The following is a 13,192-nucleotide window of genomic DNA, read 5'->3' on the forward strand; positions in this document are numbered from 1 at the left end:
TAAATTAAGGTCTAGAAAAGAAAAAAGTTTGTAAGGATAAGTCATTTTATTTCTCTTGTACTTAATGTGTATGTTGCAGTTACAGATTAAATATACCTTTTGTAAAATGTTTAAAATCTAGTAAAAATAACCAATTTCTTAATTTTTAGGAAGTGACATGGTACGAGACTTCATATTGAGTTGATTTTGATTTTTATTTCTCTTGTACTTAATGTGTATGTTGCAGTTACAGATTAAATATACCTTTTGTCACATGTTTAAAATCTAGTAAAAATAACCAATTTCTTAATTTTTAGGAAGTGACATGATATGAGGCTTCATATTGAGTTGATTTTGATTGAAATACATTGTCCTATAGCTTTAGATAGTTAGCTCCTGTGCCTAGGGAATCAGGTCTGTTGTAACCTGAGACACTGGCTTTGTTTGTTTTTAAATTAATTTTAATGAACATAACAGTAAAATGAACTCTTTCTGGTATACAGTTCTATGATTTTTAACACTTGTATGTATTCATTTAATTGCAGCTGCAGTTAGGATACAGAAAAGTTTCATCACCTCAAAATCTCCCATGAGTTATCCTTCATAGTCATACTTTCTTCAGATCCAGAAATGGTGGGAAACACTGATATGTCCTCTCAGTATAATTATTTTTATTTCGAACATATCATATATATTCATCCATTTTCTGTTGCTGTAATAAAATATGGGAGACTGAGTACTTTTTAAAGAAATTTTGTTTAGCTCACACTTCTGGAGATTCAAGAACATGTCACCAGCTCAACTCTGGTGAAGCCATCAAACTGCATCACAACACATGTCAAAAGGAACACATGTCAAAAGGAGAGATCACATGTCAAAAGGAGAGATCACATGGCAAGACAGGAAACCAGAGTTTCAGGGATGAGGTTTACTCTTTTTATAACTCACCATCTCAAGCACTAACTAGGGTTCTGTGAAAATTAATCTCTTCTGGCGGTAGTGCCTGATGCCCTAATTACCTCCCAGTAGGCCACATCTCTTAATGGTTCATCACCTCTCACCATCCCCACACTGGGAACCAAGTTTCCAACATATGAATGTTTGGAGGATACACTCAAACCATATCTGAACCACACCATCATATAAATGGAATCATGTCATATATGACCTTTTAAGCTGAATTCTCTCACTGAAAATAATGCCTCTGTCATTCACCCAAGTCACTGAGTATACCAGTCCATTTCTTTTTGTTGTTGAGTGGTTTTCCATGGTATGAATAAATAGTTTGTTATCCATTCACCTATTCAACGACATTTGGGTTCTTCCTACCTTTTAGTGATTATAACTAGAACTGCTTTAAATATTCAGGTATAGGTTTTTATGTAACCCAACTTTCAGTTTATTTAGAATAAATACCAAAGAGTGGAATGCTGGGTCATGCTAAGTATATTTTTAATTCTATAAGATGCTGCCAAGCTGTTTTCCAGAGAAGCTCTTTTTATATTCCCATCAATAATGTGTGAGAGTTCCAGTTGCTTTGCTTCTTGGCTGCCAGCACTTGGTACTATCAGGCATGCAGTAGTATCTAGTGGTTTTAATTTACATCTCCCTTCTTAGGAAATTGGCTAATGGTATTGAATATTTTCATATGTGCTTAGTTGCCATCCAGATATCCACTTTTGTGAAGTGTCTGTTCAAGTGTTTTGTCTTGTTTTTTTTTTTCATGCACAAGTTTTAATTTAATGGGTAGAAACATTAAATTATCACACACAATTTTTTCCATAAAGCTTAATAAATAGAATCTCTTTTTTAAACGCTGTACAAGAGACTGGAAAACAAGCTTCCAACAAATTATTTATTGATTTGAAACACTTCCCTCCCTGCCCCCCATGTCCAAGACAGAGCTCACACTTCAGGGATCTCTCTGAGCACAGCTGGCCAAAGTCATCAGGAGCCTTGGACGCTGGGACTTTAAGCGCTTTGCACTTGGGTCTAGTCTGCAGCCCCAGCAGCCCGGGGTGCAGACAAAATGAGCCGTTTTGGTGGTTGTTGCCTATAGGAGCCCTTCTCTGTCCAACACACCAAAAGGGGTGAGAAAAACAAATGAGAAATGTCCTCCAAACACACACTTCCCAAAAAATCAACACCAATAAGCCACAAACTGGTCCTCCTCCCCCTTCTGTAAAGAGCAAGAGGAGTGAGGAGAGAAAGTGTTTCTTCCCTCCTCTTCTGATAGAACCTGGTGGGTTCTCTTGCTGGGTAGAGTGGCCCTGGCTCACAGTGGGATCACTGTGCACCCCTGCAGGATGTCCATGATATCCTGAGACCCTCTCTGTCTTGCCAGCTCCAAGTGTGTAAGCCCCCTGGCATCCCTGTGTTGAAGATCAGACTCAGGAGCCAGGAAGCTGACCACAGCACTGTGGCCCTCCTGCACAGCTAAATGGATGGGGAGCTCCCCAGTGCCATCAGGCGCGTTGACATCACCACCATGCTCTACGAGGACTTTCAGGGTATCCAGGAATCCAATGCGAGCTGCATCATGGACTGGACTGGTACCGGAGGCATCCTGAACATTGGGGCTAGCACCTTGCTTCAGAAGTTCCAGAGTGATGGCGGGACTGCCAAACATCATGACCTGCAGAGCTGTTTTGCCGAAGCAATTCAGGGCACCAGCTCGCGGTACAGAAGGCGGCTCACCTCCTGCACGTCGCCCCGGACCGAGGCCCCACTCAGTCTGTCGCCATCGAGGACCTCTTCAAGCAACATGTGGATACTGGTGGCCCTCCCTCCTCCACGATGGGTGGGGTCTGTTCTCGTTTTCGTACGTTTTTAATTGAGCTGTTTTGTTTTTCCTCTTGAGTTTAGGGAGTTTTTAATATAATCTGGGTAAAAGTTTTTTCTCAAATATTTGATTTGCAGATAGTCTTTCTATCCATAACTTGTTTTATTGCCTTATATGGAACAAGTGTTTTAAATTTTGATGAATTCCACTTTATCATTTTTTATTTATGTATTATGCTTTTGTTGTCATGTCTAAGAACTATCTGCCTAACTCGACATCATTGAGAATTTCTCCTGTTTTCTTCTAGAAGTTTAATAGTTTTATCTTTTATATTTAGATCTGTATTCAGGTTGAATTCTTATATGAGGTTTAGGTGGAGGTTTATTTATTTTTGTTCTCTAATTGTTCCAACACCAAGGCTATCCTTTCCTCAATGAATTTCTTTTGTTCACTATTGCTGGTACAACTAATTATCACAAATTCAGTAGCTCAAAACAACCCAGATTTATTAGTTTACATTTATGGAAATCAGAGGTCCAAAACTAGGTTTTACTAGGTCAAAATAAAGGCAGAGCTCTGCTCCATCCCAAGGCTCTCAGGGAGAATCCATTTCCTTGCTTTTTCCTGCTTCTAGAGTCTACTTGAATTTCATGGCTTGTGACCTCTTCCTTCATCTTCAAAGTCAGTAGCATCTTTAGTTTTTATCTCATTCTGACCCTTGTGCGTTCGTAGTCCCATCTGCTCTCATGACTTTGACCTTCTTGCCTCCCTAAGGATCTTTGTGATTACATTCAACCCATCTGAATAATTCAAGATACTTTTTCCTGTATTTCCCATTTTCTTCATCTGCAAAGTTCATTTTGTCATTTAAGCTATCATTTCTACAAACTTTAAAGAAAATATACATGGAATTCTTTGGGGAGCCATTATTTTTCTACCATAGTTATATGTGTAGGATCTTTTTCTGAAATCTATTCTATTTCATTGGTCTATGTGTCTCTTACTTTGCTAATACTACATTATCTTAATTCTTGTAGACTTATAGTAAGTCATAAAGCCAGTAGTATGATTATTTCAACTTCTTTTCTTCTCCAGTGGTTTTGATTATTTCAGTTCCTTACCTCTCTGTATAAATTTATCCATAGTTAACAAAGAAGCCTAATGGTACTTTTAATGAAAATTTTAAAAAATCTATGTACCAATTTGTGGAGAATTATTATCCTTACTTCATTGTGTCTTCCACTGGATGAATGCCTTATGTCTCTCAATTTACTTATGTCTTCTTTGATCTATTTCATCAGCATTGGTAGCTTTCACACACAGACCCTGTTCTTGTTGGATTACACCAGTGGTTCCCAATCAGGGGTGATTTAGAACCCAAGGGAACATTTGGCAGTGTCTGGAGACTTTTTTTTTTTTTTTTGGTCACAACTGGAGGAGGTAGGGTATGCTTCTGAGATGTAGTGTGTAGAAGTTAAAGACAATGCTAAATATCCTACAGAGGACAAAAATAGTTCCTCCCCTAAGAATGAGCAAATCAATAGTACAACAAGAGACTTTGAGTTAGGTTTATTCCTAAGGATTTCCATTTTGGGGGGATGGATAGGGAGGGATGTTGTAAATAGTTTTCTTTTCTGAATTTAGGTTTCTAATTGCTCACTGCTAGTATATGGGTACATTATTTATTGATTTATGTTGCTTATTTAATATGTTGGTAATTATAATAATATTATTGGTATATTTGAATTTAATTATACCATTTTCTTACTGGTTTTCTGCAAGATTATTTTTTATTTTGTTCCTGTTTCACCTTTCCTGTCATCTTTTGTATTTGAGCAGGTTTCATCTCTAGTTCCATCCATGTTGTCATAAATGAGAGTATTCCATTGTGTACATGTATCACATTTTCTTTATCATAACTTGATAGGCACTTAGGTTATTTATGTTTCTTGGCTATTTTGAATAGTGATACAATGAACATGGGAGTTTAGTTATCACTTTCTATACTGATTTCATTTCCTTTGGAGATATATATATATATATCCATACATACATATACATACATACACACACACACACACACACACACACACACACACACACCCCCAGGAGAGGGATTGCTGTATCATGTGGTTATTCTACTTCTAATTTTTTGAGGAACTTTCATATTGTTTTTCATAATGGTTGTACTAATTTACATTTCCATCAACAGTGTGCAAGAGTTCCCTTTCTCCACATCCTCATCAACCCTTGTTATCATTAATATTTTCAATATTAGCCATTATTACTGGGGTGAGGCGATATCTCATTGTGGGTTTTGGTTTACATTTCCCCAATAATTAGTGATATTGAGCAGTTTTAATATATCTGTTAGTCATTTGTATGCTTTTGAGAAATATCTACTTAGATCTATTGCCCATTTTTAATCATTTGTATTTTCCTATTGAATTTTTGGAGTGCTGTATATACGTTCTTGATATTGACCCTGGTCAGATATATAGTTTGCAAATATTTTCTCCCACTCTGTAGGTCGTCTTTCCATTATATTGTTTCCTTTGCTATGCAGAGGCTTTGTAGTTGGATATAATCTCATTTGTCTATTTTGGCTTTTGTTTTCTGTGCTTTTGGCATTTTGTCTAAAACAAATCCTTGTCCATTCCAGTGTCCCGAAGTGTTTAACCTTTGTTTTCTTCTAGTAGTATCATAGTTTCAGGTCTTAACGTTTTAAGTCTCCTATCCATTTTCAGTTTATTTCTTTTTTACAGTACTGAAGATTGAACCCAGGATCTTGTACATGCTAGCCAAGAACTCTACCACTGAGCTATATGCCCTCACCCCTGTTTTGAGTTGACTTTTGTAACTGGTAAGAACTAGGGTTCTAGCTTCATTCTTCTGCATATAGATATCCAGATTATAGTAGATATCCATTGTTTTCTTAGTACCTTGTTGAAAATCAGTTGGCTGTAGATGGCATGGGTTTATGTCTAGAGGTTCAGTTCTATTCCATTGATCTGTGTGTCTGTTTTTATGGCACTGCTGTGTTATTTTACTTACTATGGTTTGTAGTATATTTTGAAAGTTGGCTAGTGTAATGTCTCCTGCTGTGTTCTTTTTGCCAAATTAGGAAGTAGAACGATACTGATAACTCTTCTCTGACCTTTCCATTTCTCCATGGAGCCTAATCCATTGAGTTTTTATATTTTGGTCATTATATTTTTCAGTTCCAAAGTTTTCATTTGTTCTCCGTATATTTGCTGAGACATTTATTATTTTCATTTGTTCCAAGCACATTCATAATGTTCCTTGAAGCACTTAAACTGTTACTCTGAAATATTTGTCAGATAGTTCTAACATTGTGTCATCCTGATGTTAGTGTCTGTCGATTTTCTTATTCAAATTGGTATCTCCGTGGTTCTTGATATGATGGTTGATTCTTTATTCAAACCTGGACATTTATGTTATTACGTTGTAGAGCTCTGGACCTTATTTAAATCTTCTGTTTAGTACGCCTCCTATAATACCACTTTCCTGGAGCAGTGGTGTTGCTTCATTAGTGCTGGAGAGGGTAAAAGTGCAGGTTCCTACTTTAGCTTTTTTGACTCCTGAGAGATGGAACTCCTCTTTTCTGTTAAGTTGGGTGACAGTTCAGGCTTCTTATCAGAATGAAAGTCAAGGGAGAACATATTTGCAGATCACATATCTAATAATGACTTTATATTAGTATCCATAAAGAATTCTTAAAACTCAGTAGTAGAAAAACAGACAATCTAGTTATAATATGTACAAAAGACACAGATATTTCAACAAAGAGGAGAAACAAATGGCCAATAAGTACATTAAAAGATATTCATTGCCATTTGGGAAAATCAAAGTAAAACCACAGGGAGCTATTACTACACACGTACTACAATAGTTTCAGAAAAGAAAAAATAGTGATAATGTCAAATGTTGATGAGGATGAAGAGGAACTGAGTCACTTATGCTTTGCCAGTTATTATAAAATGGTACACTCTGGAAAGAGTATGGCAGTTCTAAAAAGTTCTACATAGATTTAGTAGTTGAACTCCAGTACATTTATCTAAGAGAAATGAAAATTTATGTCCATCCATATGAGAATGTTCAAACATCTTTAACCACAATACTCCCAAAATTGAAACCACCAAAATTCCTTTATGGGTGAATGGTTGAACAAATTCTGATACATCCATGGATTAATGCTCAGCGATAAAAAAGGATGGTCCTTTGATATGTGTAGCAACCTCGATGAACCTCCAGAACATTATTTTAAGGGAAACAAAAGCCAATCTCAAAAGGTTATGTATTGTCTGATTCCCAAACCATAGAGATCAAGAACAAATTAGTGATTGCTAGGGTACAGGGACTAAAGTGGAACAGGTGGGGTGGGAGTGAATACAAAGATGAATCAAAATCTGTTTTCCTGTGGTGGTGAAATAGTTCTATATCTTGATTGTAGTGGTAGTTACATGAATCTAAACATGAGATAACATTGCATAGAGCCAAATAGACAAATATACATACACATGAGAACATGTTAAAAATGTTGAAAAGTAGATAAGTTCTATAGTTTCTATAGTTTTCTTAACAGTAATACACCAGTGTTAACTTCCTGATTTTGATATTGAATGACAGCTATATAAGACATCATTAGGAGATGCAAGGTTATGAATACATGGATCTCTTTGTTCCATTTCTCCAAGTTCCTGTGAATCTATAATTACTTCAAAATCAGAGGTTTTAAAAGAGATTCTCTTTTGAGATGGTTTAAGTCTGGTTCTGCTGAAGGTGGAATATTAGGGAAAATCAGTATTTGTCACATCATACCCTCAGCATATCAGAAGGCCAAAGAAATCTACACATGGCTGGTAATGAAAATATTTACAAATAATATAATGCCTTCTATTTTATTAGTGCATTTCTTTCCTTTTTAAAATTATTTTAATGAAAACCAACAGTATTCAGTGATAATTAGAGGTAGTACCATGTTCTTCGCACTCTGCTAATAACTACAATTTTTCTGCCAATAACTCACAGGATAGATGATGTTCACATATTCTGCATTCTTAAAAGGATGTTCCCAAACTTGACCAAACCCCAAAACATTTTCAAGAAAGTAAAATAGCATCACCTTATTGGTGATACATAACTTTCAGTCCTCACTCATTGTAGCTGTGGTGAAGATACAATAAGCTATGAGTTAGAAAAATTGCATAGTTTACATCTGTAGCCAATTTAAATGGGACACTTAAAAGTGTCCATTTTACGGTGGAAAAGAAACTAAATATATAGTTCCTGCCTTGTAAGCTGCTAATATAGGTATGACATACAAGAAAAAGATTCTGACTTCAAGTATCAGACCTGAATTTTAATCTTAGTTCTGCTGCTCAACCAGACAAATCATTAAACCTTGTGGAACCTGAGTTTCCTCAACTATAATGATAATACCCATTTCATAGAATTGTTATTTGTTTCAGTCCTCACTCTTATGAATGGCACTTAGTATCATAGCTGACTCAAAGCTGTTGTTCACTAAATGTTTTGTCACAGGTTTGTATATGGATTAAGAAGACAGTATATATGTACATATGTAAAGTAAATGAGAAATATAAAAGTGATATCAAGGCATAAACTGTAAAAAAAAGAGAAGGATTGAGAAATGCAGAAGGTCAAATTGACTGCAGATATCAGAGAAGTCATTATGAAAGAACTAGAATTCAAATTGGGCTTTGAAGAGTGAAGAGGTAGAGAGGAGGAGACCATTTCAAGAGAAACAAGAGCCTGAGCTTAGATGGCTATAAGAAAATCAGAATTGAGAAATTTATTTTTGGGGACTTCCCATGTATTCTATATTAGATTATATTTTGGAAGTTAAAAACCTTGAAGTTTTAAGCAGTTTCTCTCATGTTACATTCTGAAAAGCTTTCCAACAGCTGTGTGTATTTCAACATTATTGTTGAATGTTAGAACACCTGCTTGGTTGCAAAGAACTCTTGTATACTTTCAAATGTTGCTTGGTAAGATTTACATAACTTCTATCAGTTGTAGCTAAACTTAGACTTGTTGCCTACAAATCACTATATTTAACAAAGATGGGGATAGCACAATACTGGAACAAGAGCTGGAATATCCATGTTTTTATTAAGCCTTATAGAATTGTTTTCACTTGTTACTAAAGAAAGTTTTGGCAGGCTAACAAATTTTGTGTTCCTAAATGGTGGTTGATGTTTTAGACACTATAATTCTGCAGAAAGTGTAGAACATGAATGATTAAGTATTTGCTCTGAATAAATGAAAGCATTGAAACTTTTAAGTTTTTAGGTTTTATTTTGGTGTATTTTCATGGAGATGTACTTTGGTTAATGAAAACTTAGTTTGGCATTCAGTGGGTTTTGCTTTTATGGTATTAGAGCAAAGGATCTTTTGGGGGCAAATAAATCTACACATATTTTTAAAAATAATGAATCAGCCACAAATACTTGTACTTTATCAGCTTTTGAGGTCCTTTTTGCTATATAATTTCAGTTTTTACCATTTTCATGGTGAAAAAAATTCATCTTTATAATGTGAATTGAATATCAACTATATACAAAGCATTATACTCAGCATGGGTAAGACCAAAAAGTAATGAGATACAGACCCTCAAATTTACAGTAGGAGCGGCTGGGGTTGTAGCTCAGTGGTAGAGCACTTGCTTCACACATGTGAGGCACTGGGTTTGATCCTCGGTACCACATAAAAATAGATAAATAAATGATAGATTGATAAAAATAAAGATATTTAAAATTTTTATAGGAGGAAAGCAAAATGTGTACCCAAACAAATAAATATATAGCAGTTTGGCACTAAGTTCTATGAGCTCTGTAGAATTTCAGATGGCAGAAAGCACATTTTTGAGTGACCGATCAAGTATCATTCCATGGAAGCAGGAGCATTAGACAAATTCACATAGCTTGTAAATGAACATTAACATGGTACTGTGATATAAAAATCTTGAAATGATAGCTCTCCCAATGCCAAAGATTTTATCTTTACAAATTGGGGAAATCATTCCAATACCAGCAAATGGTTAATTTCTGAACATTTCCATAAGTATTAATTAAGTTTGTACTTTTACAAGTATTTTATGTATGGTGGATAATGGATGTTTTTATGTTTTTAGGCCATGAATATTGTGGTTCCCTTCATGTTTAAATATGCTGTAGACAGCCTCAACCAGATGTCGGGAAACATGCTGAACCTGAGTGATGCACCAAATACAGTTGCAACCATGGCAACAGCAGTTCTGATTGGTTGTATGTGTGATTCTTTAATCTGTCTACAGGTGTTGACTTTCTTCAAGAAGAGTTCATCATATTTGAGCAGATGACCTTTTCACCACAAACACAACTTAGTATTTTGAATGTTTATTATTTTATGTGAGATTTTCTATATATGATTTTTAGAATTTCTTTGTATGGTATACTTTGCAAAAGTCTATGATAATAGTGGCATTCTCTACATTCTAGAAAATAATAATATTAAATAGGACATTAAATTTATAACAACCATTTTTAATAGGCTTTTTATAAATACCTTTTCAATAAGGGCAGTTATTTTCTTGCTATTGTTAGCTATTAAAGAAAAAATAGGTAAATAATGATAGATATGTAAATAAACTTAGTAGTTATGACACCAATGTAAAATTTTTAAAAACAGTATGAATCCCATGTGGTTCCATGCATTAGAAAAGAGATTTTATGAGATATGAGTAGGAGCATGCTTTTAGTTAAAACACTTGAATTTTCAGGATCTTATTTTTATTATTTGCTATTTCAGAGAATTGAACTAGATCAAAAACCTTAACAGATATTGTACATGTATCCATAATAAGGCCATTTGGTCTATTATTTATTGAGAGTATTTTAATGGGAAAAATCAGCCTCTGAAATCTGGGGGAAAATAACACCAGGAGAGATTCATCGTGCCGGAAAAGTTAGTTCTCTATAGGATAAAGGATTTCTAGGTTTCTTTTAGTATAAATATTCTGTGATATATTTGTTGATTGAGTATTCATTGTACAAACATTTTTTTCAATCCCTTGATTCTAATGTTTTTAACACCTCATTTTTTCTTTATAATGTATTACTAGATGGTGTATCAAGAGCTGGAGCTGCCTTTTTTAATGAAGTTCGAAATGCAGTATTTGGAAAAGTAGCCCAAAATTCAATTCGAAGAATAGCCAAAAATGTCTTTCTCCATCTTCACAACCTGGATCTGGGTTTCCACCTGAGCAGACAAACAGGAGCTTTATCTAAGGCTATTGACAGAGGGACAAGGGGTATCAGTTTTGTCCTGAGTGCTTTGGTATTTAATCTTCTCCCCATCATGTTTGAAGTGACACTTGTCAGTAGTGTTTTGGTAAGTAAAACAATCTTTTTTTTTTTTTTATTGTTGGTCGTTCAAAACATTACATAGTTCTTAATATATCATATTTCACAGTTTGATTCAAGTGGGTTATGAACTCCCATTTTTACCCCGTATACAGATTGCTGTATCACATCAGTTACACTTCCATTGATTTACATATTGCCATTCTAGTGTCTGATGTATTCTGCTGTCTATCCTATTCTCTACTATCCCCCTTCCCCTCCCCTCCCCTCCCCTCCCCGTAAAACAATCTTTATAGCAAGTTTTTATCTTATTAGTATTCTCATTGGCAGCTACTGAATATTTGAAGCTGCTGTACTATTGCTTGCCCATGGTTTTGAAAATTAAATTCAGAAAGAAAGATTATGCAGTTTGTTTAATTATTTTGCCACAAGCTTTCAAGGGCTGTCCAAGCTCTTTACATGTTGTTATTGTTTAGAACTGTTTAATCCTACACATAGACCATTAATTAGCTAGTGTTTGTGAAGTGTTTTTTAACAGATTTTTATATATGGCATCAGATTGATATGCTCAGAGTATCTAGGTTGCTATTCACCATTCATAAAATTTAAGACAATTTCATCTTTTATACTTAAAATATGTATACATGTACAGTTTTTGTTCCTCTTCAAGCTTATTGTACTATTTTAGTATTAGCATTTGATGACAGTATAAATGTGGCAAGTGAAATTTGGCTTTCTTTCCTTGTTACCCAAAGTAGATTGTCTAAGGTTTTTTACCAGTTATTGTCATATATACTTACTACCTTAATATCTTTAATTAATATCTTGTGACTGAGATTTGCTGTTGGATCATATACACTGTTTGACAAGAACAATAATTGTTTCTCATTTCTTCTCTTGAACTTTTTCCAGTATTACAAATGTGGTGCCCAGTTTGCATTGGTAACCCTAGGAACACTTGGTGCATACACAGCATTCACAATTGCAGTCACACGGTGGAGGTATGGTATTCCTCAGGGCCCAGTCAAAGTCCAGAAATTAGCGATGCTTTTGTAACATACATTTCATGCCTGTGCAAATCTTTGTCTTACAGAACTAGATTTAGAATAGAAATGAACAAAGCGGATAATGATGCAGGTAATGCTGCTATAGACTCACTGCTGAATTATGAAACTGTGAAGGTAATGTGTTTAATTGTACTTTCCTCTGCCTTTCATACTGCACCAAGATTTGTTCTGCCATTAATTTAATAGGTGCAATAAGTGAGAGCTTTGTGTTAGGATAAGGATAGGATCTCTAGGTTATGGAATAATGCTAAGTTTTTCTTCTGTTTTAGACATTGCCCTTTATTTTTACCTGTTTTTATTTAGCAGCATCAGAATTTTACTTTCTGAATTAATTATAATGATCATAAATATATTGTTAACATCTTGATTCAGAATGAACATTAAGATAATTAGCTGGCATGTAAGTGCTTAACCCTTTTTGTATCTCTTAAGGTACCTAGCATAGTGATTTTCATTAATTCTTTCATTTATTTGTTCATTTTTCCATTTAACAAATAGTTACTGAATTCCTCTTATATGTAAAGCATTATGCTAAGTGCTGTATAGGAGAGGGTAGTAAAAAATAATTATCATGCAATCCCTTCCCTCCCAGAATTTTATGATATACCAAAAGTAGAAGAGTTAAAGTAAGCATGCAGATGACGAACAGAAAGACATAATTTGTAGCAAAGGGAACTGCCAATTCTGAGTCTCAGAGGATCTGGGGCAGGTTTCCTGAAGGAAGTGTCATTGATCTAAATAAATTTAGATCTGGGTTCACATTAGGTATGCATTCAGTAAATGTTTACTGGATGAATTTTGTGAACTTTTATAATACAACCTAACATAGAAAACTGCAGGAGTACCATAGTCCAGTGTATCGAAAGTAAGTTTGTAAAATGAAGTCTGTAGTACAAGATTGTATCCAGATATGAAGTCAGGTGGAACCTATACTAATCACTTAAAAAAAGAATACATACCTGTTATACTTGTCCATA

The 13,192-nt window shown here is 34.8% G+C and overlaps 1 protein-coding gene and 1 pseudogene across 2 annotated transcripts in view; one reads left to right on the forward strand and one right to left on the reverse strand.

The window, feature by feature from the left end:
- ABCB7 (ATP binding cassette subfamily B member 7) overlaps positions 1-13,192 on the forward strand; it is a 108,912-nt gene that overhangs the window by 75,537 nt on the left and 20,183 nt on the right. The window contains exons 5-8 of the mRNA XM_081277265.1: positions 9,939-10,071; positions 10,908-11,176; positions 12,061-12,149; positions 12,242-12,329. Coding sequence (XP_081133391.1) covers positions 9,939-10,071; positions 10,908-11,176; positions 12,061-12,149; positions 12,242-12,329 — 579 coding nt within the window. The remainder of the gene's footprint in view (positions 1-9,938; positions 10,072-10,907; positions 11,177-12,060; positions 12,150-12,241; positions 12,330-13,192) is intronic.
- On the reverse strand, positions 1,617-2,822 carry LOC308639262 (cyclin-dependent kinase 4 inhibitor D-like; annotated as a pseudogene). Its single transcript has one exon. The product of its transcript is annotated as a cyclin-dependent kinase 4 inhibitor D-like (transcript).

The sequence above is a fragment of the Spermophilus citellus genome (genome assembly GCF_964194105.1).
Source record: "Spermophilus citellus genome assembly, chromosome: X".
In the NCBI taxonomy this organism is placed as follows: domain Eukaryota; kingdom Metazoa; phylum Chordata; class Mammalia; order Rodentia; family Sciuridae; genus Spermophilus; species Spermophilus citellus.